General features: G+C 65.2%; 1 protein-coding gene and 1 long non-coding RNA gene across 3 annotated transcripts in view; one reads left to right on the forward strand and one right to left on the reverse strand.

Moving 5' to 3' along the window:
* Positions 1–25,852, forward strand: part of ABR (ABR activator of RhoGEF and GTPase) — a 92,249-nt gene that overhangs the window by 17,409 nt on the left and 48,988 nt on the right. Inside the window, exons 1-2 of one of the 2 annotated variants that reach the window (XM_008168994.4) lie at positions 9,914–10,287; positions 23,747–23,931. In XM_008168994.4, the coding sequence (XP_008167216.2) occupies positions 10,032–10,287; positions 23,747–23,931 (441 nt within the window). In that variant the 5' untranslated portion in view covers positions 9,914–10,031. Of the gene's footprint in view, positions 1–9,913; positions 10,288–23,746; positions 23,932–25,852 lie in introns of those variants that run through there. The other variant, XM_065572863.1, reaches the window with a different exon arrangement.
* Positions 8,450–23,750, reverse strand: LOC135976552 (uncharacterized). Its single transcript, XR_010593777.1, has 2 exons — positions 16,884–23,750; positions 8,450–12,387 (listed from the first exon to the last, which is right to left on the reverse strand). It is a non-coding gene; the product is annotated as an uncharacterized LOC135976552 (long non-coding RNA).

Raw genomic sequence — 25,852 nt, forward strand, 5'->3', positions numbered from 1 at the left:
CAAGAAATGGCTTTGTAGGGATTGAAATCCACGGCGCTCGCCAGCTCATCCAGGCTCTGCCTTCCCTCCCGCTCCCCTGCCCCATTCTGAACCGGCTGTTCTCTGTCTGTCACGCCGAGGGGCGGAACCTCTGCGAGTCCTCTGAGTGCCCCCCAGCAGTGCGCCAGGACGGCCCCGCCTAGTGGAGAACGAGCCGCTGTCTGCCAGGGCATTAAACCCCACCGCCCCGAGTGAGTCTGGCATGGGGGGGTGCTTGGCTGAGTCGTTTGGCCCAGGCTGGCTGGGTGGTGGCAGCTGCCCCTCGCCCACCCACTCCAGCCAGCTGGACGGCCCCCGGGCGTATGGGAAGGAGTCAAGCCCAGGATTGGGGGAGGCAGGGTGCTGGTTCTGAAGTCTATTAGCATGCGGAATAGTCTCCCCATGAAAACCCTGCAGGTTTGTACGCTTGGCTGGGCAGAGTCCTGGGGAACGTGCTGTAAAACAGTCCTGCCCTGGTGGGCTGGGTCACTTCCAGCATCTCTGACCCTGCGCAGAGCAGGGCAGGCTGGGCTGGGAAGCCGTGCGGCGTGGTGGCCAGACCAGCGTACAGGAGGAGGTGTCTGTGTGGCGGGCGTCTCCGTCTGCAGAGAGGAGGGCTCTGTGTCTGCAGCGCAGGGGGCGGTGTGAAAGCAGAGAGCCGCTCACCTGGGAACCACAGGGTGGGTGTGGCTGTGCAGCGCTGTGAGTGCTCCGCGGTGCAGAGGGCGCTGGATAAACAGGAAGAGCTGCAAGGGGGTAGCGGGTGGGGTTGGTGTCATGGGTGGGAGCGGGTCAGAAGAAATACACCTGGATCGCATGCCGGGGCCATGTATTGGGCCTGGTTGGGGGAGTGTGTGTGCGAGGACGTGCTAACCTCGTGCCAGCGAGATGCACGGCTGGTCGGTCGCAGGCCCAAGGCCCTGATTCAGGCCTGTAGCTGCAGCAGCGTGGGTGTAGAAACGGCATGGCCCACATGCACTCCAGCGTGTCCTTGCCCCGCTGACGCTGGCAGTCCCATTCTATCCAGCGTGATTAACCTCAGGGGCCAGCCCAGCTCAGTGCCCGTTGTGCTAGGTCTGCGCACCCACGGCCTGTGACGCTAAGTAGGGAGCGGGGTGGATTGACCTGCGAATGTCGTTTGGTTTTACTGGGACTGTCTGCATGGGGGATGGGAGAGCAGGGGATGACTTTAGGTGAGGGACGGTCCCTGAGCCTGTAACCTGAGCCAGGAGTTGGGTGGGGCAGGTGACACCTTGGCCCGGGAAACTGGACAAAGGGAGAGGAGGAATCGAGGAGGGGGAGAGAGCCGGCTGGAGGGGTTTTTGGTTTCAGTTTTGGGCTGGCTGGGAAGAGGCAGGGAACCCAAGTCTGGGGTCTAAGATCCTTGCCCCCCAGAGGGACCTGGCTGAAGGGTCCTGGTTGTACCTACAAGCCCTGCTTGGGACTGTGTTCCTGTCATCTAATAAACCTTCTGTTTTACCGGCTGGCTGAGAGTCCCGGTGAATCGCAGGAAGTGGGGAGTGCAGGGCCTTGACTCCCCCACACTCCGTGACACGGCCTAGGGGGCGGAACGAAGGCAGCATAGGCGAGCTCACTCCACGGGCCATGGCCTACCCTGGCAGAGGGCCGCTCAGTCTCGAGGGCCATTCGACCCGTTTGCCGCCCCGTTGAGCGTGCGGACAAGGCTGTGATGTCGTGGTGTTCATGCTCATCGCCGCCATCCTCCAGATGTGTTTCATGAGGCCATTAAACAGCCACCAGCCTCTTCTCCCTGGGGCTGGGTTCGAACCAGCGGCATCTCCTGATCCAGCCAGTGGGGCTCCCCCTCTTACCTTCCTGGTTCTGGGGAACACGCCAGAGCCTGACCCCTGCTCAGTGATCAGCCTGACAGCCCATCTCCCATGGGGCCAACAAGCTGCTGCGGCAGCCGCCTGCCTGTCGGCCTCAGTGGCCGTATGGAGAAGCCTGGAGCCCCAGCCCAGCCTTCCCTGCAGAGCGGGGTCCCTTGCCCTGGGGGGTGCGGGGTGACTCGCAGGGCTGACGTCTCCCAGCTCCCTTCCTGCAGGCAGGGCGATCACATCCGCGTTGGTGGAGCCGCGTCATTGTCTGCTCCCCTCCCCCAGTGGTGTGGGGGCCGGGGGTGAGAGGTCCCCCCCCCTTTGCTGTGGGTCCCTGCTAGCTGAGGAGAGCAGCGTAGCCAGCCTCTGCAGGGAGCTGGGCCCTGCCCTCCTTGCTGGAGGGGGCGGCTGCACTGTCCTGTCAGAGTGTCTCTGCAGTGGGCGTTCTGCCCCGGCCCCCAGGCACTGTATGGGGGGGCTGTTCCTCCTCACGCGGGGGTGTTGTGTGTGTGTGTATGGGAGGGGCTGTTCCTCCTCACGTGGGGGTGTTGTGTGTGTGTGTAGGGGGGGGCTGTTCCTCCTCACGCGGGGGTGTTGTGTGTGTAGGGGGGGGGCTGTTCCGCCTCACGCGGGGGTGTTGTGTGTGTGTGTAGGGGGGGGCTGTTCCTCCTCACGCGGGGGTGTTGTGTGTGTAGGGGGGGGGCTGTTCCGCCTCACGTGGGGGTGTTGTGTGTGTGTGTAGGGGGGGGCTGTTCCTCCTCACGCGGGGGTGTTGTGTGTGTAGGGGGGGGGCTGTTCCGCCTCACGCGGGGGTGTTGTGTGTGTGTGTAGGGGGGGGCTGTTCCTTCTCATGCGGGGGTGTTGTGTGTGTGTGTGTGTGTTTGTGTGGGCTGTTCCTCCTCACGTGGGGGTGACCTTCAGTGGCTGGGCAGGGAAGAAATGCCTGTAAACCGGCTGCCCCAGGGTGACTGAAACCCCAGTGACGCTGAGAGACCTGTGGGGAGGATGGGGGGGGGCAGGGGCAGATGGGCCTGCATGTGACCGGTGGGAGCAGCAATTATAACCCCCCCCACACACACAGCCGCCCCGATGATGTCTCAGCAAGTGAAATACGAAAGCTATTTGCAGCTCTGGCAGCAGCCCGGGGTCTGCAACCGCAGGGGCCTGCTGCATGTGGCAGCCTGCTGCACGGGCCAGAAGCTCCCTGTCTAGTTGGTGTGTTCGGTGTCTCGTGCCTCTGGGCGGGTGTGAGATGAGCCAGCTGTCCCTGCTTGCTGCTCGCCTGCTCAGTGAAGGAGGTGAGCGGTTTCCTGCCGCGAGCTGGGAGACGGGTGTGCTGCATGCACGGCAGAGATCCTGTCCTGGCCCTCCTCCCCGATCCGAGCTGCATGGTGCAGGGGGCTGATGCGTGGCTGCATGCGGCCTGGAATGCAGGCTGGAGTTCAGTGCCAGCAGGTCTGGCGCGCGCTGCTGTGTGCACATGGGCGCGCTCGCCCGGCTGCCACCCCCCCAGCACGACATCCTGCCCCTCCACACACGTGTGCGCTTCAGCTCTGCTTGGGGCTCAGCCCGTGGCTTTGCTGCTCTCCAGTTCTGGCGCTGATCCTGGGGCACTCCCCGGGGGACCCCCTGGAAAGGGGCGTCTCTGCTCCTCTAGTGGCTGGCGCTGCCCCTGGGGAGGATAGGCCGAGCAAGGGTCTCCCCACCCTTTGGAGCAAATGGGGGAACTTCCCCAGAGGCCCTGAGGTGCTGTCCCGTCCCAGCTGCCCTGGGGAGTGGGGAGGCCTGGCCAAAGCCTGCCTGGTGGTGATAACCTTTGGAGCAGGCACTGCCGGCTGGGATCAGACCTGTCTCTGTCAGTGGCTCCCAGCTGTGCGCCCGAGATGCCTGACTGGACAGTGCTGGGTAGAGGTGCTGGGCCTGCAGCAGGAGCCTTCCCTTTGCTCTGCCCCCCCGGGGTCCGAGTGGCCCAGGCGGACACTGCCTGTGGGGCTCAGGGATGGGGCCCCGGGAGAGCAGAGTTGGGCTGGATGCCCGATGGGTGAGGGAGAAGGTCTCATGCAGAGGGGAGCCACCTCTGGAGTTTGGGGCTGGAGCTGAGTTCCCTCTGAATGGCCAGGTCAGCAGCGGCTCTTGAGCACGGCAGGGTTCATGCCGTCGTTCCCGGGGGGCCTTTGCTGGTAGGGCGGGCGTGGCAGAGGAGCACGAGCCCCTTGGAAAGGTCCCCAGGGTTAGCGCTGCAAAGAGTGTCTGGTTCGAGGGCCAGGCTGGGGGCCCTGCACATGGAGCGATCGCTCAGTGAACTGGGATGGGGGGATTCCCATTCCGTAGGGGCCCAGGTACCACAGTGAGCACCCAGGATAGTGGGCAGCGTGTGCCCAGAGCAATGCCCGCAGGACGCTGCTGAGAACAGTGGGTGGCCGGGGGCTGGCAGAACCCTCCCTGCGTCCCCACCCCTCGAGCTTTGGGGGCTGTCTGGCTGCCTCCCGTCTGCGGTGGAGCCAGAGCCTGGCCATTATCCGCATGAGGGAGCCGGAGCAGACAGGGCTGCGTGGGGGTGGCGGAGAGTGACTCATGACCTCCCCCCAAGGCCAGAGGGCAGCCAGGCCCAGGCGGGGCATGGGCAGCAAGGCCTCTGTATTCTCCCTGGGCCGGGGGCCGGAAGCGGATTCCAGGGACGAGCCGGGCGGGGAGTTCGGAGGCGACTGAACTGATGGTGTGGGCTGGGGGAGCCGCTCGCCCGCCCACCCTGCTCTGACTGGCGCGGCGTGTCCGTGGTGCCGGTTGCAGTGCCACGGCCTCCCCGGGTGGGAGGCTGGTGTTTTCTCTCCATCCCCTCAGGCTCTCCCTGGCGCTGGCTATTGGGCAGGGCCTGGCCGCGCTGGGCTAAGCTGAAGGCTTCCCGGGCCTGGTGGGCGGCCCGGTTTGTGGTCTTTTGCTCCGTGGGTTCGTGCCTGTTGCGTGCTGCAGCTTGGTTCTGCGTCGCTGGGATCAGGCCACCAGGTGACGCTCAGGAGCCTGCCAAGGCTGCGGTTACCAGACTTGCTGGGGGGGGGGGGGGGGGCGAGGGGAGGCTATGTCCTTAAAGCGGCTATGGGCACAGGGAGAGGGGAGCTGTGTCCTGCCGGATCTCCCTCAGTCTGCAGCCTTCCTTACTGCCCAGCTGCGGCACGGGGCTGGGGAGGAGCCAGGCTGCATGGGGTCGGATGGGGGGCTGCGTCTGCTCAGCGCTCTGCAGGTGGCGGAGAAAAGCCGGAGCAGTTTGCAGCCCGGGGCGGCGTGTGGCCTTGGCAGATGTGAGTGTAGCAGCCTGGCACGTGGCAGTGACTCTTTAAAGATCCACCCCCTCCTCCCGCCTCCGCATCTCATCCCAGCAGGATGACGGGGCCTGTTTCTATGGTGCTTTTGCCCCACAGGGGCCCTGGAGCGCTTCGCGCCCGTCGCTGGCGGAATTCTTAATAAGGCACGGAGGGAGAAGTGCGGCCACCTCTGGTGTGGGGCGCAGCAGTGCAGAGCAAGGGCAGGGGACTGCTGTGTGCCCTTGAGAGTGCTGGGGGCGGAATGGAGCTGGGATCCCCCCCAATCCGCTGGGGGCAATCGCCTCTTGCCGAGTGGGTGCCGCGCACCCCGGAATCCAGGCTTCTGTCGGCCTCCGAGCGGGGAGACTCCTTGTCCTGTGAATGGCTCCTCTGCACTGGAGGGAGGGGGTCTGGCCGCAGCTAGTCTGTGCGCAGGCCAGAGAGGAGCGCTAGCGAGCAGGGCAGGGCTCAGATCCGGAACAGGACCTTGCCATGGGGCCTGAGGTCCCTGCTCTGGCCTGTGTGCCGGCAGGGGGAGCTCTGCTGGCCTGGCCATGGAGGCCTGTGGGCCCCACCTTCCGGACTCTGGCACGCTGTGTAGGGAGGGGCACTGGCTGCGTGGGGGGAGCTGCTCAGTTCCGTACAGAGACCTGGATAATCGCAGCTCTCCGGGCGCCATCCCAGCCTGCGCCGTGTGCCGGTGACTCACCGCCCGGTGACTCACTGCTCGGCTTGGCGATGAGCCCGTGGGGGAGGTGGGCTCTGGTGCCGATTCAACCTGCCAGCCTGGGGGGGGGGGCAGCCTGGGCCCCTCGTGGGGACGCAGAGCAGCGCCTGGCGCTGGGGCTGTGTCGATCCTGCTAGCGGCTCCGGGCTCCCCGCCATGACGGCTTTCCCCTAGCATAGTCCCCAGCTTCCTTTCCCTGGGCCCAGGGCACTGCCCGCCCCGTCGCTGCCATTGGCCCAGTGAGCGCGGCGGGGACAGGGGGGGTGAACCGCTGGCCGTCGGTGTGTTGGGTGGAACGGGGGTCCTTGGGGGGCAGGGCAGCCCTTGGTTAGCCTATGCGAGGAGCAGGCAGGACAGCACACAGCGAGGGATGGGGATGGGGACGAGGACTGACTTGACCCCAGGCCTCTCTGAGAATGCACAGGTGTCCCGTAAACACATGGTCCTTGGTGCCGCCCAGCCCAATGTCTGGGTGCTTGGCTAGAGCGTAACTCCCGGGGGCAGGTGCTCAGATGGGGGGACGGAACATGCCAGGGGCGTAGAGCTAAAGGCCAGGGGGCACCTGCCAGTTCCCCCTAGTTCCCCCTGTGTATCGCAGCGAGCCACCAGCCCCACCCCCGTGCCCAGCCGCCTGCCAGCATTAGCCAAAGGAGGGAGGCCTGTGATGGCAGGGAGGTGATTTGGGGAGACACGCCCAGGTGAGGGCACACGGGGAGGGCTGGCCGGGGCCCTGCTCTCCGGCCATGCGCCCAGATCTGCGCAGAGAGCGCCGGGGAGGCCAGCGGCTCTGGGGCTGCGAGGACCCAGGCTATGCCGGGCAATGATGGCAGATGGTAATTGGGCCTCAGCTCCTCCCAAGCCAGCCCAGTCAGGTGCAGGCTGGCCAGGAAGCAATAGCAGTGCACCAGGGAGATTGCCTGGGCGTGGGGAACGGCCCTCTGCCTTGCAGCCCCTGAACGGCCAAAGTTCTCTGAAAAGCCACGCTGGCTGCCTCTGGTCCTGCCGGGCGACTGGCAGCTTGGGCCAGGGCACAGGCTTGTCCAGGACTGTGCCACTCCTGGTGTCCGTCGAGGGTACACAGCCCACGCCCTGTGCCTTTGGATTAGCCGTGGCCGAGAGACCCTCTTGCTGTGTTTGGTGCTCAACGCTGCTGTCCCTGAGCGCCGCGGGGCGAGCGTGAGCCGGCTCTGCAGGGACAGAGCCATGGCTGGGGCTGTGCGCGGGGTGACATGCTGTGCCCTGGGATTGGCACGGGGAAGGCCTGCCCCTGGCGTGGAGCTGTAACTCTACATGGCGCTGGGTGCCTCCCATGCACTGGCACTTCAGTCTGAATGGCTCCCTGCCCCCTCCAAGCCAGGCCCCGGTGTGCAACCCCCTGCCCCAGTGCCTGGCTCCCGCCATGGGCATGACCGGGTCCAGCCGAGGCCTTGCTGTGGCTGCCACGGCCGGGATCGTGGAGGGAGTGCTCTCCTCACGGGATGGCTGGGCGTGGGATCGCTGCCAGTCCAGTGCCTCGGGGACAGACAGGCAGACGCGCCGGCATGAGCTGCACCAGGGCAGTCTCCGGGTTGCACGCTTGGCTGGCGTGCTGACATATTGGGGTTGATGGCTCAGGCAGTTCACGTTTCCTTGGGCTAAAAGCAGAGCGGGCTGGACGTTTAACTCCTTCCTGTCCGAGCTCAGGGTGGCTTCTCTGGGTTCCTGCAGAACTGGGGCCGACGTGGCTGGGGCGCAGAGCCGTGGGTCTGGAATCTCTGCGTCCCGGCTTGTGGGGATGGCCCGGGTGGGCTGGCTGCTCGGAGCCCGGAGTGTGACATCTGGCAGGGCGGAAGCTGTGCTTGGACATGGAGCTGGCAGGGCCTGGGGAGCTGGCTCTGTGGTGAGGCGTCAGGCGCTGCTCTCTCCCGGGCCCGTGGGGATATAGTCTCCCCCCGATGGCAGCTCCTCTTCTGGTGCCTCTGTCCTGGTGAAAGGCGTGGTGCACGTGGGGACGGGTACCGGCGTCCGTGGGCTCCCGTCTCGCTCTTGAGGCTTCGGTGGGGCTGACAGGCTTCAAAGAAGAAGCCTTTCTCCTAGGGCTGCCGGCGGGGCGGGGGGTGGGAGGGAGCGGTCTGTGTCCCTTGGGGTAGGAGCACCCCTCTGGGGCTGTCAGTCTGTGGAGCTCTCAGTGCTTTATGGGGGGGCAGGAACGTATCATCCCTATTGTACAGAGGGAAACTGAGGCACAGAGCCAGGCAGTGACTTGCCCACGGTCACCCAGCGAGTCGGTGACAGAGCTGGGAATGGAACCCAGGCGTCCTGTCCCCATTCCCCTAGTGTAGGCGACCTGCCCGGGGCTGTCCGGCTTGGGCCGCAGTTTGTGCAGTGGGTGCATGGCGTGAGGGGAAGGACAAAAGCCGCTGGCCAGGGTGCTCCCGTCCCATGCTGGGAAGGTGGTGCCAGCTGAGCCAGCCGGGGAAGCTCCGGGCCACGGGCGAGCATGCCCAGCGACCTCTGCAGGGCTCCCATCCAGAGCGTGCCCCTGGCTCGTGGCATCCAGGGGGGCAGTTTGGCTGTTCTGGGGGGGGGGGGGGTTCTGAGCATTGCTGGCTCAGTGCTGCCACTCCCATGACCCCAGGCTTCTTTCTGGAGCAGATGCTGGAGCTGTGCCAGGCTTCAGGTGGGGGGCGCCCGTCAAGTACCTGGACCCGCCCCAACTCCCTGCCGAGGCAGGGCCCTCCTGGCTGGCGCACAGCCCAGCGGGCAGAACCGTGCCTTGATGGGGCTGGGTCCTAGCGCTCGGAGGGAGAGGGAGGTCTCGTTTCAGAAACTGCCTCTAACACAAATCGCGTCCAAAGCACTAAAATGTTTGGACCTCACCAGCTGCAGATGGGCTCGTCAGTGAGCGCAGGGTGCAGGAAACGCCAGCGCCCCTTGGTAAGGGTGGCGCAGGGCCCAGAGGCAGCAGCGTTTATGCCACATCCAGGGCTGGCTGGGCCACTTCCCTGTCCTGGCGAGTGGCAGGGCTGGGGGTGCTGGTTACACACTGTACGCCTTCTGGCTGTGCCCGGCTGCAGTCAGGAGGGGGCCTGGCACTGACGTGCCCCAGGAAGGGGAGGAGAGGAAAGAAATGGATCTGTGTGCGCCTTCCCCGCTGTGTGCATCTCTTCGCTGCTGCGGCTGCTGTTGGCTCCCGTGACTACGAAGATGGTTGATGTCCCAGGGCCTATCGTGCCCCTTGGCTCCGCTCTCCCCACGTGCCCCATGTTTCCTCTGGATCGTTCCTTGGGGCCCGCTGTCCTTGCCACTGGGGTCGGGATGCGGAGCCTTTCCCCCCAGTGTGGCAGGGCCCGCTGGTGCTGGGAAGTGGCTATGTCCCGGCTGCTCGCTGGTCGGTGTGAAATGAGTTGGCTGGTTCTCAGCCTGGTTTCCAGTGGACGGGCATCACCCTGCCAGCTGGCACTGCTGGCCCCCCTGGCTGGTGGAGGGAAGCCATGCCCGGGCTGCCTTGAGGGGTCCCTGCAGGGCAGGGCAGAGGTGCTGGGGTGGGTTCTCAGTCTGCAGGGCGGGCACAGTGCCGGATGCCCAGGATGGGCCATCCACAGGGCCCCCCTTACCCATCTCCCACCCCCTAAAAACACTGACGGCGTGGCTGGGGGAGGGGGTCAGTGGCCTCGACGGATGCGGCAGACCCAGCTAACTGCCACCTGCAGCCACCTGCCCATCTGGCAGCGTCTCCACAGCCTCTTCCCTCCTCCCCCTCCGTGCACTGGCAGCATGATGCCGGGGGCTCCGAAGCAGCAGGGAACCCCCGCCCCCAAACTCAGGGCACTGACGGTAGCCTGCCGAGCCCAGCGCTGCCCCACGCATGGGGTACCCCTCCTTCGCCCCCAGCTGTCACCTGTGCCGGGGCAGGCGCAGCGATGCTGAAATGCAGCCACCTCTGGGGTGCAGGGCAGCAGCCTAGCTGAGACCTGGGGGCGACTCTGGCCAGGTCGCCGGAGCACGGAGAGAGGGGCTCGCTGCCCCCTCCCCAGCTTCCCTGCATGCGGGGCTGGCTCCGCTCCCCGCCTCATCTCCCGGCGGAGGCGGGGGGAGGTGCAGGCTGCCATTGGCAGGCACTGGCAGCTCCTTCCCGGAGCGGAGCCTCTCCTCCCGGCAGGAATCCCCATGCTGCAGGCTAGGGGCTGGCTCGGGCTCCCCTCACCGGCCGCTGTGACCCCCTGCTGCCCGGGTGCCTGCCAGCCCGCCCCGGCCCCGCTCCCCCGGCCCCCTCCCCGCTCCCCTCCCTCCCTCCCCTCGCCGCCTTTGTTGGGAGATGTGTCGGTGGCCGAGGATCTGACAGCCAGCCGAGCCTCCCCGAGCATGGAGCCGCTCAGCCACCGGGGCCTGGCGCGCCTCTCCTGGATCGACACCCTCTACAGCAGTACGTGCGCGCTCGGGGGAACTGGGGGGCACCGGGCTGGGCCGGAGCCGCCGGGGTCTCCTGGCTGCGGGACTCGGCCAGGGCTGGGAAGAGCGCTGGGGTAGGATCGCTCAGGGGACAGGGAGCCTGCTCACCTGGGGGCACGGTGCCAGGTGGGGGCCCTGGCCGGCTGAACACCTCTCCAGCCAGGCTGCAGCATGCCCGGCCCGGCTCCCCCCTCCATCTCTACCTGTTGTGTAACGCTGCACCGCGGGGCCGGGGGGGTGGCAGGATCCAAGCGAAGGCGGCATTGGAGCGGCTGTCCCTGCTGCTTGTGCCGTCGTTAGCTGGGGGCCTGAGCTGTTCAGCACAGCCCCCTCCCCGTGGATGCGCGCTCCTCTCCTGCTCTCTGTCACTGCAGGCTGCTCCGGGAAACGCTCCCCCCCATCCCTGGGCATTTAGACAGAGCCAGTGCTCTGGGGTGGCACGACCCCCTGCAGCTCCATCTCAGGCAGGTTATGTAAATGGACAGGCTGAGCTCTGGCGCATCAGGGAGGACTGGGGCACCCTCCCCTATGATTGCCCCAAGTGACCGACGCAGCTCTGTGGTGGAGATGCTCCCTCTAGAGGGGCCCACAAGAGGGGGGCTGTCCGTGGCATGCACTCTCCCGTGGGAGATGCCCTCACTTGCCTTCACCTGCGTGGCACTGGGGGGGGGCACAGGCTGATCCACCTGGGGAACCACATTCAGCTGTGCCCAGTTCCCAGCCCCAGAATGGGCTGTGCTCTGTGGGGGCCTGGCTGAGACCCCTGGGGGCAGCGGTGGGCTCGGGTGTTGCTCCTGCAGCGAGTGGGGCTGCACCGCCGGGTAGAAAAACCGGAGCTGACCACGCTGAGCTTCCTGCGTTGCTAGCTGGGTGACCTGAGCGCCCCGAGGGGCCTACCCCTGCACTGCCCCCAGGCCTGATGCCCCCTTCCAGCAGGAGCAGGTCAGTCTCTGGCTTGCTCTGCTGGTGTCAGGGGGTGTCACGGACTCACAGATCGTGCCCAATCTTGGCCCCGTGTGGTCCGTGGGGGGTGCCCCGGTCCTCTGTAATAAGAAACTCCCTCTCCCCTCCCCTTGTTAAACCAGTAACACCCAGGAAACTGAGTCCCACCCCCTCCGCATGCAAACCATTGGAAACCCCCAGAAAACAAGCAAATCCCCCACTTCGTCCCTGGGGTCACTGGGTAGCTGTGGCTCCCGACGTGGGGACTCCCTGCCAGCCCCTGTGCCACTGGTTATGGACTCGGGGAAGCAGGCTGGTCCCTGAGCTTGGGCTGCTTTTCAGTGCCCCCTTGTGGCCATGGCAGGAAGGTCCGTGCGATGTGGGGAGTGGGAAAAAGCTCCAGGACCCGGGTCGCTGGGGACCTTTCGTGCGGTGGGGTTGCCTGGGGGGCTCGTGTGACTCTCGCGCTCTGCAGCATGGCTCTGGGTAGCCACCACGGCCCCAGGGAGACGGGGGCTGCCTCGGGAATGGGGCCAAGCTCCTTGCGGCCCCAGGAGGGCTCGGGGAGGGAGATCCCCCGGGTCCCTGGCCCTTGCGCTGAGAGAGTGAGCGACTGGGTCAGTGGGGAGGCCTGGCTCTGGCTGGATTTCGCAGCCCTGGGGTTGCATGCAGCAAGCACCTCAGGCTGGGGGAGCCAGAACATGCCCTGGCAGTGAGCTCCCCCCCCACAAGGCCGTGTGCTTAGAGCTCCGGACTTCTGGGTTCTAGTCCTGCCTCGGTGGCTGACTCGCTGTGCGGCCTGGGGTGGGTGCCGTGGTTTCTCCCCACTTCAGGCAGGGCTGAGGCCTGAGAAGTGCTTTGAGGCGCTATTCAGATGGGGCAAGCGCTGTGCAGCCCCCGCTACTGTACCTGGCCAGTCCCGCAGAGCTGGAGCTGTGGGTTCTTCCCGGCCCCTGTAGGCAGTCAGCCTGCGGCCCTGAAGCATGAGGAGTGGAGCCACAGGCCTCTCTGCAGTTCTGCTGGGGGCCTATGGCAGCATCTCTCTGCCGGTCTGCAGATGTTTGCGCCGGAGCCGTGGAGCTCGGAGTGCAGCACCTAGAAGGCCTGGTGCTGGGCGGGAAGGACCAGTAGCCTTGTAGGGGACAGCGAGATGGTGATGTGAAGGACGGAGAGAGGACGCTCCCGAGGTGGGCTGCCTGGCCAGGGGCTCTGGAGGAGGTGGGTTGGGTGCTTTGAGTGGCATTGCCTGGCTGTATAATTCATATTGCGTCCTGCCTGGCAGACCCCAGCCCCGGGTGCTCTCCGCCGTGACACCAGGCAAATCAAAGCGCACCTGAGTTACTGAGGCTGAAATTCAGATGAGCAGGGCATGGGCATAGGGTGCGGGCAGGGCCTCCAGGAGCGAATGGCGGAGCAGGGTGCGGGCCTGGGGGCGAATGGCGGAGCAGGGTGTGGGCCTGGGGGCGAATGGCGGGGCAGGTGCGGGCCTGGGGCGAATAGCGGGGCAGGTGTAGGCCTGGGGCGAACGGCGGAGCGGGCCTGGGGGCAAATGGCAGGGTGCAGGCAGGACATATAGGAGCGAATGGGGGAGCAGACATGGGCTGCATGGGAGCGAATGGCAGGGCAGGGAGTGCAGGGTGCACGGGTGAATATCAGGGCAGGGGGTGCATGGGGGTGAATGGCGGGGCAGGTGCAGGCAGGATGTGGGACTGGGGGGGAATGGTGGGCCAGGTGCGGGCCTGGGGGCAAATGGCAGGGCGGGTACAGGCAGGTGCAGGCGGGGAGGGGGCGAATGGTGGGGTAGGTGTGGGTGGGGGGGTGAATGGCAGGGCAGGTACAGGCAGGTGCATGCGGGGGGCAAATGGCAGGGCAGGTGAGCGAATGGTGGGGCAGGTGTGGGTGGGAGGGCGGGTGAATGCTGGAGTAGGTGCGGATGGGGGCGGAGAATGGCGGGGCAGGTGTGGGCAGGGGGGCGAATGGCGGGGCAGGTGCAGGTGGGTGGGCGGGTGAATGCTGGAGTAGGTGCGGGTGGGGGCGGAGAATGGCGGGGCAGGTGCGGACGGGGGGGCAAATGGCGGATGTGACGAAGTGGGGGGTTTTCTTGTTTTCTGTGGAGTTTCAATGGTTTGCTTGTGGAGGGGGTGGGAGGTGCGGACGGCGGGGAGAATGGTGGGGCAGGTGCGGGTGGGGGGGGCGAATGGTGGGGCAGGTGGGCGAATGGTGGGGCAGGTGTGTGTGGGAGGGCGAATGGTGGGGCAGGTGTCTGTGGGCAGGGGGGCGAATGGTGGGGTAGGTGCAGGTGGGTGGACGGGCGAATGCTGGAGTAGGTGCGGGTGGGGGCGGAGAATAGCGAGGTAGGTGCGGGCGGGAGGGCGAATGGCGGGGTAGGTGCAGGTGGATGGACGGGCGAATGCTGGAGTAGGTGCGGGCGGGGACGGAAAATGGTGGGGTAGGTGAGGGCGGGGTCGGAGAATGGCGGGGTAGGTGCTGGCGGGGGGCATCCCGGCACCAGGGGGCACGGGCGGGAATGCGCCAGAGCTGGTAACTGTATGAAGGGCCCTGTGGAAGGAAGCCAGGACCGGGGACTCCTGCAGCAGCGTTGTGGTGAGTTCTCCCCCTCAGGCCTCGGCTGGGTTCTGCAGCCTCCCTTGGGCACAGCAGAACCCTGCCGGCCCTGCCCAGACACGAGGTCCGGGCGACCTCGCGCCCCATTAGCAGTTAGGTTCCATCTGGGCCTGGGGCACAGAAAGCAGCAATAGGCCCCGACGGTCTCTGTGTCTCTCCGGTGGGGCGAGGGTGTGAGCGTGCCGGGCCGCCTGCCTAGCCGAGCGGCTGGACACTACTTCCTTCCTCCAGACCTGCAGGTGGTTCTGCTGGAGACTCTGCTGTGGGTCTGGCCCAGGCGGTGGCAGGTGCGATGGGAACTTGCTGCTTCCTCCAGCTGAGGGGGTGGTCAGGTGATGGGATCTAAGCTTCGTCGGGTGGGTCTCTCCTTTGGGGAGGTCACCTCTGCGGGGTCGCCTGGCCCAGGCCTTGGGTGATGCAGGGGAGCCAAAGAAGTGGCTCCCTTTAGTCAAGCACAGAAGGCCTGGCCCCACCGTTGCTGAGCCCTGTGGGGCTGCCCGTGGGCCTATAGGCTCCCAGGCAGGTTCCGGGTTCTGTTCTCCCAGACGCCCCTTCGCTTGGGAGTGGACACTGGGCCCACGGAGATTTCCCAGGACACAGATCCAGGAAACAGCTTCAGATCGGTGGGTCCTAGCCACAATAAAGGGCTACACGAGAGTTCTCGTGTGCCCCCATTGCCCCAGATTCCGCAGTGGGGCCTTTCTCCTCCCTCTCCGCCTTTGCACTAGAGAACATCACCCCCTGGCTCTCAGGGCCCATCTGCCCGACCCGCCACCTCCCAAGCCGGAGAGGCAGGAGAGCGCCTGGGAGCACCCTGGAGCCGGGAGAGAAGCTGCTGACTGGCTGCTCTGCCCAGCAAGCCTGAGCAGCAAGGGCCCCTTGTGTTTCAGACTGGGGACCAGGCAGGACCAGGCTGCAAAGGGAGGGGCCGCAGCCCTGCCGGGGTGCTAGACCTGAGCGATGTCTCGCCCCTCCCCAGGGCAGCCAGCTGGCGAGATCTCCCAGCACAGCGTTCTCACTGGCACTCAGGCTGCCTTTGCTTTGCTGCCCTATCCCAGAGGCAATGCAGGGATGCAGGCCCCATGTAGGACTGGCCGCCTGGCCTGACCCTGCATTCGGTGGGTGTGGGGTGGATCCAACGGGAGCGACCTCGTGCTGGTGGCATGGACGCCCCGGCTTGCTTGGCAATGGACAAGTGTTGACCTCATAGTGCAACCAGTTGCCACTGTCGCTTTCCCTCAGTGATGTGAACCAGCCAGGAACTCCCCCCAGCACAGCGCGAGGGCCAGCACAGAGGAGCCATTGTCAGCACTGCTGGGGGCTCTGGAATGACCCGGGCTTTGCGGCGTTGCCCGGATCCCATGTCCCCAGCCCCGTCCTCCTGCGGGATCCTTTGGGCTCGGTGTGCTGGGGAGCGCTGTCCCACACAGCCAGGCTTGCTTTGGGTGCCCTGACTGTACAGCCCGGGCCAGGGCTTTGCCAGCGCCTGCCCCTGGCGCCTGTGAGTGGGGAGGAGAGCTGGCGTGGGTGGAGGAAGCAGCGGCGAAGGCGGAAGGAAGGGGAAGGTTAATGAGCAGCTTTCGTTGCAGGCAGGGTCAGGTTAACAGGCACCACTGGGCCCTGAGCGGCTAATCCACAGGGGGAGAGGAAGGAAGAAATATGCCTCAGTGACGTTCCCACAGTTAGTCCCCATCCCAGGCGGGTCACTTCCCACCGCGGGGGAAAGCAGAGGTGTCTTTGCCGGGGCTGGCAAAGGGGGCCCTGTCCCCTCATCTCCAGTGCGGATTTGTCCAGGGCTAGAGCCGGGCCCAGGCAGCAGAGCCTAGATCTGAAGTTCCCCTGCTGGTCTAGGTCCCTGTGCCAAGGCATTTCAGGCCAGCCTCACTCCAGCCTTGTTCGGCTCCCTCCCGCCCTGGGCCGCCTACGGCTGAGGCAGCAGGGCCAGTCTGCAGCGCACCGAGGAGAGCGAGCACGTCTCACAGGCTGGGGACCAGGGGAGACAAGGGCTCCTCGTCCTGTCCCGCCTGTGTCTCCCCAGGGGCGGCCAGCTCCCCAGCCTGACCCCCGGGGCTGGCCGGGGTCTCCCTTCGCCCTGGCCAGGCTGCAGGGATACTCTCCGTCGAGCCAGTCCCCACGCTGCATGTGGAGGGAGGGAAATGACCCTGAGGACTGTTCCTGGCCCTGCCGTGCTGACCCTGTTAGCCGCCCGCTCTCCCCAGGCTCCCCCAGGCAGGCAAACACACGGCCACAGCCATGGAGATGCTTAGTGAAGTGGAAGGATGGGCAGAGCGTTTGTGCAGTGGGCTCCGGGAGCCGCAGCCAGCTGTCAGCCAGGCTGTATCCAAGGGCTCTGGGGGCGGGCGAGGAAGAGCATTGGGGCCCTGCATGGAGAGGTGCCCGGGCTGGGCCGGCCGTGAGCCAGGAATCCCCAGACTGCGCCTAACCCATCACTAGTGGAGGAGGAGGAGGGGAGGGCAGCGGTTGCAGGTGTGTGTTCCACAGAGACTGCGTCCCCTCCGCCTGCCCGAAGGCAGGCAGCTCTGAGGAAAGGCCCAGGACACAAATAATGGGGAAGGGGGGCTGCAGTTTGGGTTTGAGAGGCATCAGCAGAGGGAGATGGGGAGAGCCTAGGGCTGGGGTGACAGGGGGCTGCAGTTGGTGCTATGGGGCGATGGCAGAGCTGGGTGGGGAGCCTGAGCTGGGCTGACGGGGCTGCGGGTCGGTGTTGGGTGGGGAGCCCGTGCTGGGGTGCCAGGGGGCTGTGGGTTGGTGCTATGGGGCAATGGCAGAGCTGGGTGGGGAGCCTGAGCTGGGCTGACGGTGCTGCGGGTCGGTGTTGGGTGGGGAGCCCGTGCTGGGGTGCCAGGGGGCTGTGGGTCGGTGCTATGGGGCGATGGCAGAGCTGGGTGGGGAGTCCAGGTTGGAGTGCCAGGGGGCTGCGGGTCGGTGCTGAGGTGCTGGCAGAGCTGAGGGGAAGTGTCAGTGAGATCACCCAGCACCTACCTTTGCTGTTCCTGTGACTTCCCATCCTCTGACACATGCAGCGGAGGGGTTCCCAAGCCCTCTCACCCCCTTCCCATTGCCAGGCTGTGGGGAGGGCGATGTGGCTGTGATGCGGCTGGCTTTGAAGCCGCTCTCTCCACGCTACGGCAGTGCTGGACTCAGGCTGTGCTGCTGCGTAACCTGGCGTGCCCTGGGAGCAGCCCTCCCGACTCCCCTGCGCTCTCAGCGGGGGCCACACAACCCAGGGCAGGCGGCCTATCTCTGGGCTGCAGGCAGGGGTGCAGCGGCCCTGGGGCGCAGCAGATAAGGGCGTGGGGTGGAAAGTGTGGGCCCAGGGATTAGAGCCGGGGATTTGCAATGTGTGTGTTTGGGGTGCTCTCGGAGATGGCACAAGTTCTTCCCGCTGGGCCCTGGTTCTCCAGGGCCTCTCGCCTGGCCTGGTGATGCATGTGAGCCTGCCGCCCCCTGCCCCATGCGCACTCTCCTTGGGCCCCAAGAGCCAGCCGGCTGCAGGGGTGGGCAAGGACCCTCTCTCCCCAGCCTCGAGCTGGCGCAGAACCCTAGTGTGCAGGGCACCGAACTGGGGGGCAGGGAAGCTGGGCTGTTGTGGCTGGCCAGCTGGTGAATGCTGGGGGGCCCAGGACTCAGATCCCTAGGAGCTTGGGGCTCTCCAGCCCAGGCCTGGCCCCTGGGAGCTGCTCTCAGGCAAGTCTGCGTGAGGCCAACGGGCTGTGACAGGGCCCTTCCCGGGGTGAGCGCCAGCCCCTTGGAACAGGGGCAGCTGTAGTGGGAGCTTTCTGTGCTGGGAGGAGAGGCTGGGCCTGGCCCCTCAGGGCAGCTCCCAACCCGCTGGCTGGAGGAGGGGGCGGGCGGGCACTATGAGCGGGGGTGAGTCCCTGCCACCCCGGTTGGAGGCATGTTCCCACCCTAGCCAGCACCCGCTGTCACAGCAAATGCCTCCTTTGCTGGCCTTGCTCCTGTGTGTGCCCTGCACTGACCACTGCTCCACCCCACATCCTGGTCCCTGTGGGCACCCTTCCTGACCCCACAATGATCCTGGCACCCTGAAGCTTGAGGCTGGGTGCCCCTCTCCTAGCCTGCTCTGATACCCTGGGCTCTGGGTATAAAGTGCCCGGCCCTCTCCTCCATCCGCGCACTGTACACTCTGGCGGTGGAGCCTGAGGGGGTATGGTTCCGCCTTTGGGAGCCCTGCTTCCCCGACCCATCACCCCTTCGCCGAGTACCTGCTGAGGGGCATCAGGAATCCCTCCCTATAGGTTGGGGAGATGGGACTGGGCTGTCATGGGGTGTCACGGAGTGTGGGGGAGTCAGGGCCCTGCACCCCTCTTCCCGCGATTCACCGTGACTCTCAGCCAGCCAGTAAAACAGAAGGTTTATTGAACAGTACATATTGGGGTTCTATGCCCGCCCACTGCTAAAGGGTCCGCCCCCCAGCCTAAGGGGAGGATCCACAGGGCCTGAAACTCAAATAATTACGGGGGACAACTAATGTAAAAACAGGGACAGGAGTGCGGTCAAAGGGTCAAAAGAAGGGAACCTGACGGGGACCCTGAGCAGAGAGCCCGGGACAGCGCCCACTGCTCCTCAAAGGTGTCAAGGGAGCCAGTGGATGCCGCCCAGAGGAACTCTGCCCGGATACGTGAACGGACAGAGGACTGGAAACAGTAGGAAGGCTGTCTGAAACAGAGCTTGTAGGTACAACCAGGACCCCTCAGTCAAGTCCTCCTGGGGGCAGGGAGCTTAGACCGCAGCCTTGGGGTTCCCTGTGTTCCACCTCCCAGCACCAAACTGAAACTAAAAACTCCTCCAGCAGCTCTCTCCCCCCTCCCCGCAGCTCCTCCTCTCCTTTGTCTAGTCTCCCACCCCCCTCCTGGCTCAGGTTACAGCTCAGGTATCTTCCTTCAAGGGAAGTCCCCCATCCCCAATGTAACTCCCCTGCAACACTCCCAGGTTAAATCCGCCCTACTCCCTGTTGTGTCACATGGGGGAAGTGTGCTTTGCTGGCAGGGTGGAGGACCCGTCCTGGCTGCCCCTCCCTGGCAGTAGCACTTGATGTGTGCCTGGTAGTGGGCGTAGTGTCTTAGCTGTTGGGTTTAATGTGCATTCCTGGTGGGGTAACGAGGGCAGCTGGTGTGGCCGTATGGGAACGTGGCAGACCTCGCTGCATGGGGCTCGTCCTCGGGGGAGCGCTCTGGGAGAGCCCAGATACTGCGCCCAGTGCCCAGGGGCTTCTCTGCCATGTTGGTGGGGCTGGGGAAATGTTAACTGCTGTGGCTGGGGTGTGGCCAGTGCCCCAGGGGCACAACCATGGGCAATGAGTGGCTGCTAATCCTGGGGTCGGTTTCTTTCCTGGCCAGTGGCTCCAGGGTGCTTTTAGAGGGAAGAAGCCATGGACAGAGCCCCGTGCCGGAGGGACTGGGGCATGGGCAGGGCTGAGAGACGGGGGTGCCATTGACTCTTGCCCTGGGCTCGGGCTGCAGCCCGGTAGCCTGGGCACTGACACTCCTGCCGGCTTTCTCTGCTGGCGTGGCTCAGCGGTCCCTGCTATGGGGCTGGCTGGGGTCATGACACTGCAGCCCCCAGGCTGGCTGGGAGGGAGCGGCTCTCCTGGGGGTCGCCGAGCCCAGCCCCGGCTCCCGCTCCGGTGTCTGCGGGCCGAGCAGCCCTGGGGAGCCCTGTTGTGCTGGCTGAAAGTTAGGGCCGCACTGAGCTGGGCTGTGGGGTGGAGTGATGCTGGCTCCGTGGCCCCCCCCTCGCGTGGCCCCCGCCCTGCCAGGCCCGTGGGATGGAGCAGGGGAGAGCGCGACGCCCCTTCCCCCATCCTCGCGGCCGTGGGAGGCTGAGCTGGCAGCCGGCAGGATAGTGCAGGAGCCTGTTGCCATGGAGATGGCACGGGCCTCACGCCGCGGGCAATGCAGGCGCTGCGGAGCTGTGGCTGTTCTTGCCGGAGCGGAGGCGGGAGCTGGGGACATGGGCGCTCTCCAGCCTGGCCCGCTTGGAGCAGGGCTGGTGCTGGGGGCTGGCACCCCCCGGCTCTAGGAGAAGCTGCCAGCAGCAGCTGGTGGAGGTGTGAATGAGCTAGAGGCCGTGAGATCTGCAGGCTGATCTGTGCCCAGCTGCCCTGGGACTGGCTGGCAGAGATGGTCTCGGCCCGCCTACCTCTGCTGTACTCCACATGGGCCTGAGGGGAGCAGGGGGAGCCAGAGAGGGGCAGGAAAGGACTCAGGGTAGGGTGGAAAGGTCCCAGGTTGAGAGGCACTAGCAGTGCTGGCGGTGGGGGACCCCAGGGCTGGGCTTAGCAGGTGGCTGGGTTTGGGTTTGGGAGGCACTGGCAGAGCTGTGGGAGGGGGAGCCCAGGGCTGGGCTAGCAGGGGCTGCGGGTTGGGTTTGGGAGGCACCGGCAGAGCTGTGGGAGGGGAAGCCCAGGCTTAGAAGGGAGGAGGTAGAGCAGTGCCTCCACCCCCCTGCTCTGGGCTGTTGCTCTAAAATTCACCCAAACTCCTTAAACAAGGAAGCAGAAGTGACTCAAACAAACACCCTCAGTGTGAGAGCAGCCCCCCGCTTGCCCCCACAAGTAGGGATGTGCTAATGTCATGTGCTAGAGCATTTTGTATATAACCAGCACACCCTGCACAGTACCAGTAGCAGGGAGAGCCCCCAAATGGAGTGGGACATTCCCTGGGGCTCCGTGCTGTGCGCGTGCGATGTGTGTGCATGCAGAGGTGGGGAGGGAGGTGCGCAGTGCAGCATTAAGTACCCCTCCCTACGCAGCCGGGGGGATCTCCCAGCCTCTCGCGCCGTGTCCGGCAGTCTGGGAGACAGCGTGTGCGTGGGTGCGATGGAGGGAACCCCGTACTAATGAGGGTGACTCAGGAGCGTGCGTTCGGCTGGATGTCCCGGCTGCTCCCTTGACAGCCTGCCGCGGTGCTGCCAGCAGCCGGGTCCGGCGCCTGGCCTGCTGCTCCGAGGAGAGGGGAGGGCTCCTAGCTGGAGTGTGCTAATGAGGTGGGAACCCTGGCAGCCGTGCTGTGCCTGCATGTGCACACGTGCGAGTGTGTGTATATGCGTGCACGGACACACACACCTTCCCAGGGCCACAGGAGACAGACCCAGCAGGACGAGCCCAGCGGGGACCCTTCTGCGTCTGAGCGATGCGGGCTGGGCTGCTGGGCTGTGACCGTGCTGGGTCGCTTGCTGAGCTGTGATGGGGTCAGTTACGGGTTCGGTCTGTGCCGTGCCCCATGTCCCACACAGACCCGTCCTGATGGACTGCCCCCACCACTCTGCCCAGGCCCATTCTGAATGGCTCCAGTGCTGGCCTCCTGTCCCTTGGCATAGGGGACATGATTGCCCTGGCCCTCTTCCTTCCCTGGCTCATGCTCACAGGGTCGGACTCGGGAGGGCTTTAAAATCCTCTTGGGTTTAAAGATTTATCAGCTTGAAATATTAAACTGCAATGAAATATTAACTGCAGCTGAGCGTTGTGCTGTGAGGCTTGAGGGAGCCAGCTTTGCACGAGGGCTCTGGGCCAGGCACACACAGTGCAGGGGGCCGTGTGTGTCTCTCTCTGCCCCTCCCAGCTTCGCATGGGGGCTCTGGGCTGGGCACACGCAGTGCAGGGGGCTGTGTGTGTATGTGGGGGGGCCGTGCCTGGCTTCGCACAAGGGCTCTGGGCTAGGCACACACAGTGCAGGGGGCTGTGTGTGTATGTGGGGGGGCCGTGCCTGGCTTCGCACGAGGGCTCTGGGCCAGGCACACGCAATGCAGGGGGCTGTGTGTGTGTGTGTGAGGCCCTGCCCAGCTTCGCACGACGGCTCTGGGCTAGGCACACACAGTGCAGGGGGCTGTGTGTGTGTGGGGAGGGGCCCTGCCCGGCTTCGCACGGGGACTCTGCGCCGGGCACACTCAGTGTGGGGGCTGGAGGGTGGTCACACAGCCTTAAGCTTCAGGGTGCTTGAGGGGAGGGATAGCTCAGGGGTTTGAGCATTGGCCTGCTAAACCCAGGGATGTGAGCTCAATCCTTGAGGGGTCCATTTAGGGATCAGGGACAGAAATCTGTCAGGGACAGTACTTGGTCCTGCTATGAAGGCAGGGGGCTGGACTTCCAGTTCTATGAGATAGGTATATCTCCATAGAATTGGGGGTCAGGAAGGGTGCCCACAGGGACCAGGACCCCAACATTCGCCTTGTCCCTCTGCTGAGCCCATTGCTATTGCTATTTCCATGGTAACAGGCCAGTGCCGCCCCCCCTCACCAGCTCTGCGGCCAGTGGAGGATGGAGCCGAGTGCGGCTCCAACCCCTGGGCCTCCCTGCCCTCACCTGCAGCAGAGGCAGCTCCTTGCTCCCAGCCTGGCCCCGTCCCTCCAGCTGTAGCCTGGCAGTGATGGAGGGAGGGGGCGGCTGGGACAGGCAGGTAGTGGGCGTAGTGCTCCCTTGCTGGCTGCCTGAGAGAGGCCCGGGACGGAGAGTGAGGGGGCGGGGAGAACTGCCCCTGAGGTCCGGGGGGATAATGACCTAGAGGGGAAACTGAGGCCCAGAAAGGCGGGGTAGTGACTTACACAAATCACCCAGTGGGTCGGCGGCAGAGCCCAGGAGTCCTGGCACCCAGGCCCACCTTCATTGCTGCCACTGAGGGTATAGGAATGAGGGGACAGATTCGCTTGGCGCCTCTGCATGGGGAGGGGGCAGGCTGCAGCGGAGCCCTCCCCTCGCATGGATCGCTGGCTCCCTAGCCCCCTGCCGCTGCCCCTTCCACTGCCGGCACAGGGAGGGCTGCGGCCTGCAGCAGGGTGGGTGGCAGAGCCGGGGCCCTGCACCTCCAGGGCAGTGCTCAGCTGTTAATCATGTGTGTTGGGGGTGCCTGTGGGCTTGGCTAGGCAGAGCCTGGCCAGGAGGGGATGGCGGGGGCCACCGGGGCTCGCTGCGCTGGGGAGGGGGCCACCGCGCCTCATGGATTAAAGAGCCGGCTAGGGGAGGGGGGAACGTGCGGGGAGGTGATGCTGCCCGTGTATGTGTGTATATGACATGTGGGGTGGCTGACTCTGCGGTGGAGGGGGCTGGTTGGTGGTTGTCAGATACATGCAGAGGTGCCAGAGAGCTGCTGACCCTTGGGGTCAGCTCCAGCCCTGACCGACCCCTTCCCCCGGGCACAGTCTCTGCCAAGTGCCTGACCGGAGCAGCCCTAAAATCAAGCCATGCAACTCCCGGGCCCTGCCGCCCTCTGGCAGGAAAGCTGCTGCCGGGCTGTTTGCTGGGCTCTGCAGCCGGGGCCAATGCAGCTGGCTCCAGTGCAGTGGGGGGCTCAGAGCCAGGAGCGCCCCCAGGCCAAGTGCCCACGCCCCTGCCCTGGGACCCGGCAGAGCTGGGAGAAGGCCCCTGCCCAGCTGCAGGGAGGGTGGCAGCAGGGGATGGGCGGGGGGGGGGAGGGCTGGTGGAAAAGGGTTTTTCCTATTAAACATCAGTCTCTGTCTCAGCTCCCACCTTGTCCTGGTGCCACACACCCATTGGCTGCTGGAGTCAAAACAAGAGGGAGGAGCTAGGGAAGTGACCTCACCTATTGGGAGCCCCGCCCCCCAGCCCCTATAAAAAGCAAGATGGTGCAGCAGGCAGGGAGAGCTCTGAGCTCCCAGCTCTCCCCAGTGGGGAGGAGCACCCTGGGGGCAGACACATGTCTGATGGCTTAGTCCCTGGATGTCATGCCTCTGGCCAGCCCCTTCTCTCACCTGGGGTCTCCTGCTGGGCAGTGCCATGGCGGCGAGGGGCAGGCAGCGCCCGGTGCGCTATGCTTCACTGGGTGCCCTGGTGGCAGACACTCACCGGCCTCTCCTTGTCCTCCTGGCAGACTTCAACTATGGGGCGGAGGACTATGACGCCGAGGGGAATGAGGAGCCCAAGGTGCTGCCGGAGGGCTCGGAGACCATGCCCTACATCGACGAGTCGCCCACCATGTCGCCGCAGCTCAGCGCCCGCAGCCAGGAGAGCGGGGATGGCGTCTCACCCACGCCCACCGATGGCCTGGGCACTGGGGTAGGTGGTCTTGCGACGGTGCTGCTGGAACTCCGCCCAGCACAGGCGTCTCGCTGCTTCTGTGTCCTGTGGGACCTGGTGTCGCTGGAGCTGGGATGGTCCAGTCCCCTGGCTACCGCTTCCCTCTTATTCCTTTCTTGGCCCCCAGCTCAGCTTGAGAGGAGGGGCACTGAGCTGCCTGGTTGCTCCTTTGCTAGCGGTTCGGGGGTGAGCAGCATGGGCTGGGGCCTGGTGGTTCAGGGCAGGGCGAGTATCCAGCTTCAGTTGGCTAGTGTCATGGCCCGTCCCTTCCTGGGTGCTTTGCTGTGGTGAAGGGCGAGGATGGCTTGCCAAGAGGGCCATCCCCAGAGGGAGGAGCTGCTGCAGAGCTCCTAGGGCTGTCAACAGCCTCGCAGCCCTCCCTGTCGCTGACTGTGCAGAGCGGAGTCTGGCTGCTCTGCATGGACCCCGCCCCTAAGAGGAGAGGAGTGCAGGGGTCTCTGGCCTCCTTCTCCCCCTCCCCCCGCATGGTACAGCGCATCCAGCTTCTGCTCTCCGCCCCAGAACCAGCTGCATTTCAGTGCTCTTTAGAGGTGCTCTGGGATTCTCTGCAGAGCTATGGGACATCTCCTGGGGCTAGCAGGGGGTGAAGTGGAGTGAGAACCCCTCTCTGCCCCCCATCTTGCCTCACTGGATAGGGACTCAGGGGCACAGCTGTTGGGGGGGGGGGGCAGTTATGCCTGTTGGCTGAGCATGCTGGGGGTACAGGGCAGAGGTGCAGGGTAGTGGCCACATGCCCCCCTTTCCTGACCCTGAAGTGCAGTGTCAGGGCCTGGCATGGGAGCCAGTGGGGCAGGGGTGGGGGGCTTCTGCTGCTGTGGCTGGAGCTGCTCAGGCAGAACCCCTGTGCCTCTTCCCGGCTCTGTGCTGCAGCTCCCTGCCAGGGCACGTCCGATCTCTCTCATGGGCTGCGCGCGCCATCTAGTGACAGAGGGTGGGATTGGGCCAGTTGAAGGCTTCTGGTAACTTTCAAGCAAGTGTCTTTGGGAGGAAAAGAAACCTTTTGAAGAGACACTCCGACCAGGGCTCTCTGTGTATGGGAAACCCCAAGAAACGGGGAGGGGTGGCTGGGGGGTGGGGGTGGGGGTTTGCCACGCTCTGGGCAGCGCCAGTGTCTGGGAGACTGGGGGGGGGGCGTGACATGACATGTATCTTCCCAAACATTTCTGAGGGCTCTGATAGCTCTTGGCAAACAAGCCACGCAGCCTAATTTCCTGGCTTCCTTGGCACTGACACGCACCAACCCAGCACCTTCTCGGCAAATGCCTGACGCTCTAGCATGAGATGAAGCCCTGGTCCGATGCTGAGTGCATGGAGGGGGTGAGAGAGCCTTCCTGACCCTGCAGCAATGGGGCCCCTTGTGCCCTGGAGCATGGGACTTGTTCCTCAGGCCATGCTAGGCTGAGGGTACCAGTTTCTCATGGCTGTGCCGTGAGGTGCATGTGGCCAGAGAGGCCTGTGTACCAGCTCTGGGACTCCTTGTTCAGGGCAAGGCAGTGCCAGGAAAGGCTGGGTTCTGTCTCATTGAAAGGGTTAAGGTCTAATCCCACAAGGGACTAGAGTGAATGCGAAAGCATGACTTCCTCCCAGCCCCCTGCCTGGTGGGGATGAGATAGAAAGACGGGGGAGCCCCTGGGTGGGTGATGCCCCCAGACCCCAAACTGCCCATCTGCAGAAGGGAAAGGCAGATGGTGGCGTGTGCCAAGGAGCATCAGGAATGAGTTGGATCGAATGCAACCCAGCCCCTGCCTGCCTGCTTTGGATTTCAGAGCTCGGCCCGAGTCGTTTGGCTGGTGCTGTTTCCCCACCAGGTGGCATCAGCGAGCAGGGCCCTGTGGCTGGGTTTAATGACGTGTCCGAAGCATGGATGTCTCCACTTCCC

Source organism: Chrysemys picta, chromosome 19, assembly GCF_011386835.1.
Source record: "Chrysemys picta bellii isolate R12L10 chromosome 19, ASM1138683v2, whole genome shotgun sequence".
Lineage (NCBI taxonomy): Eukaryota > Metazoa > Chordata > Testudines > Emydidae > Chrysemys > Chrysemys picta.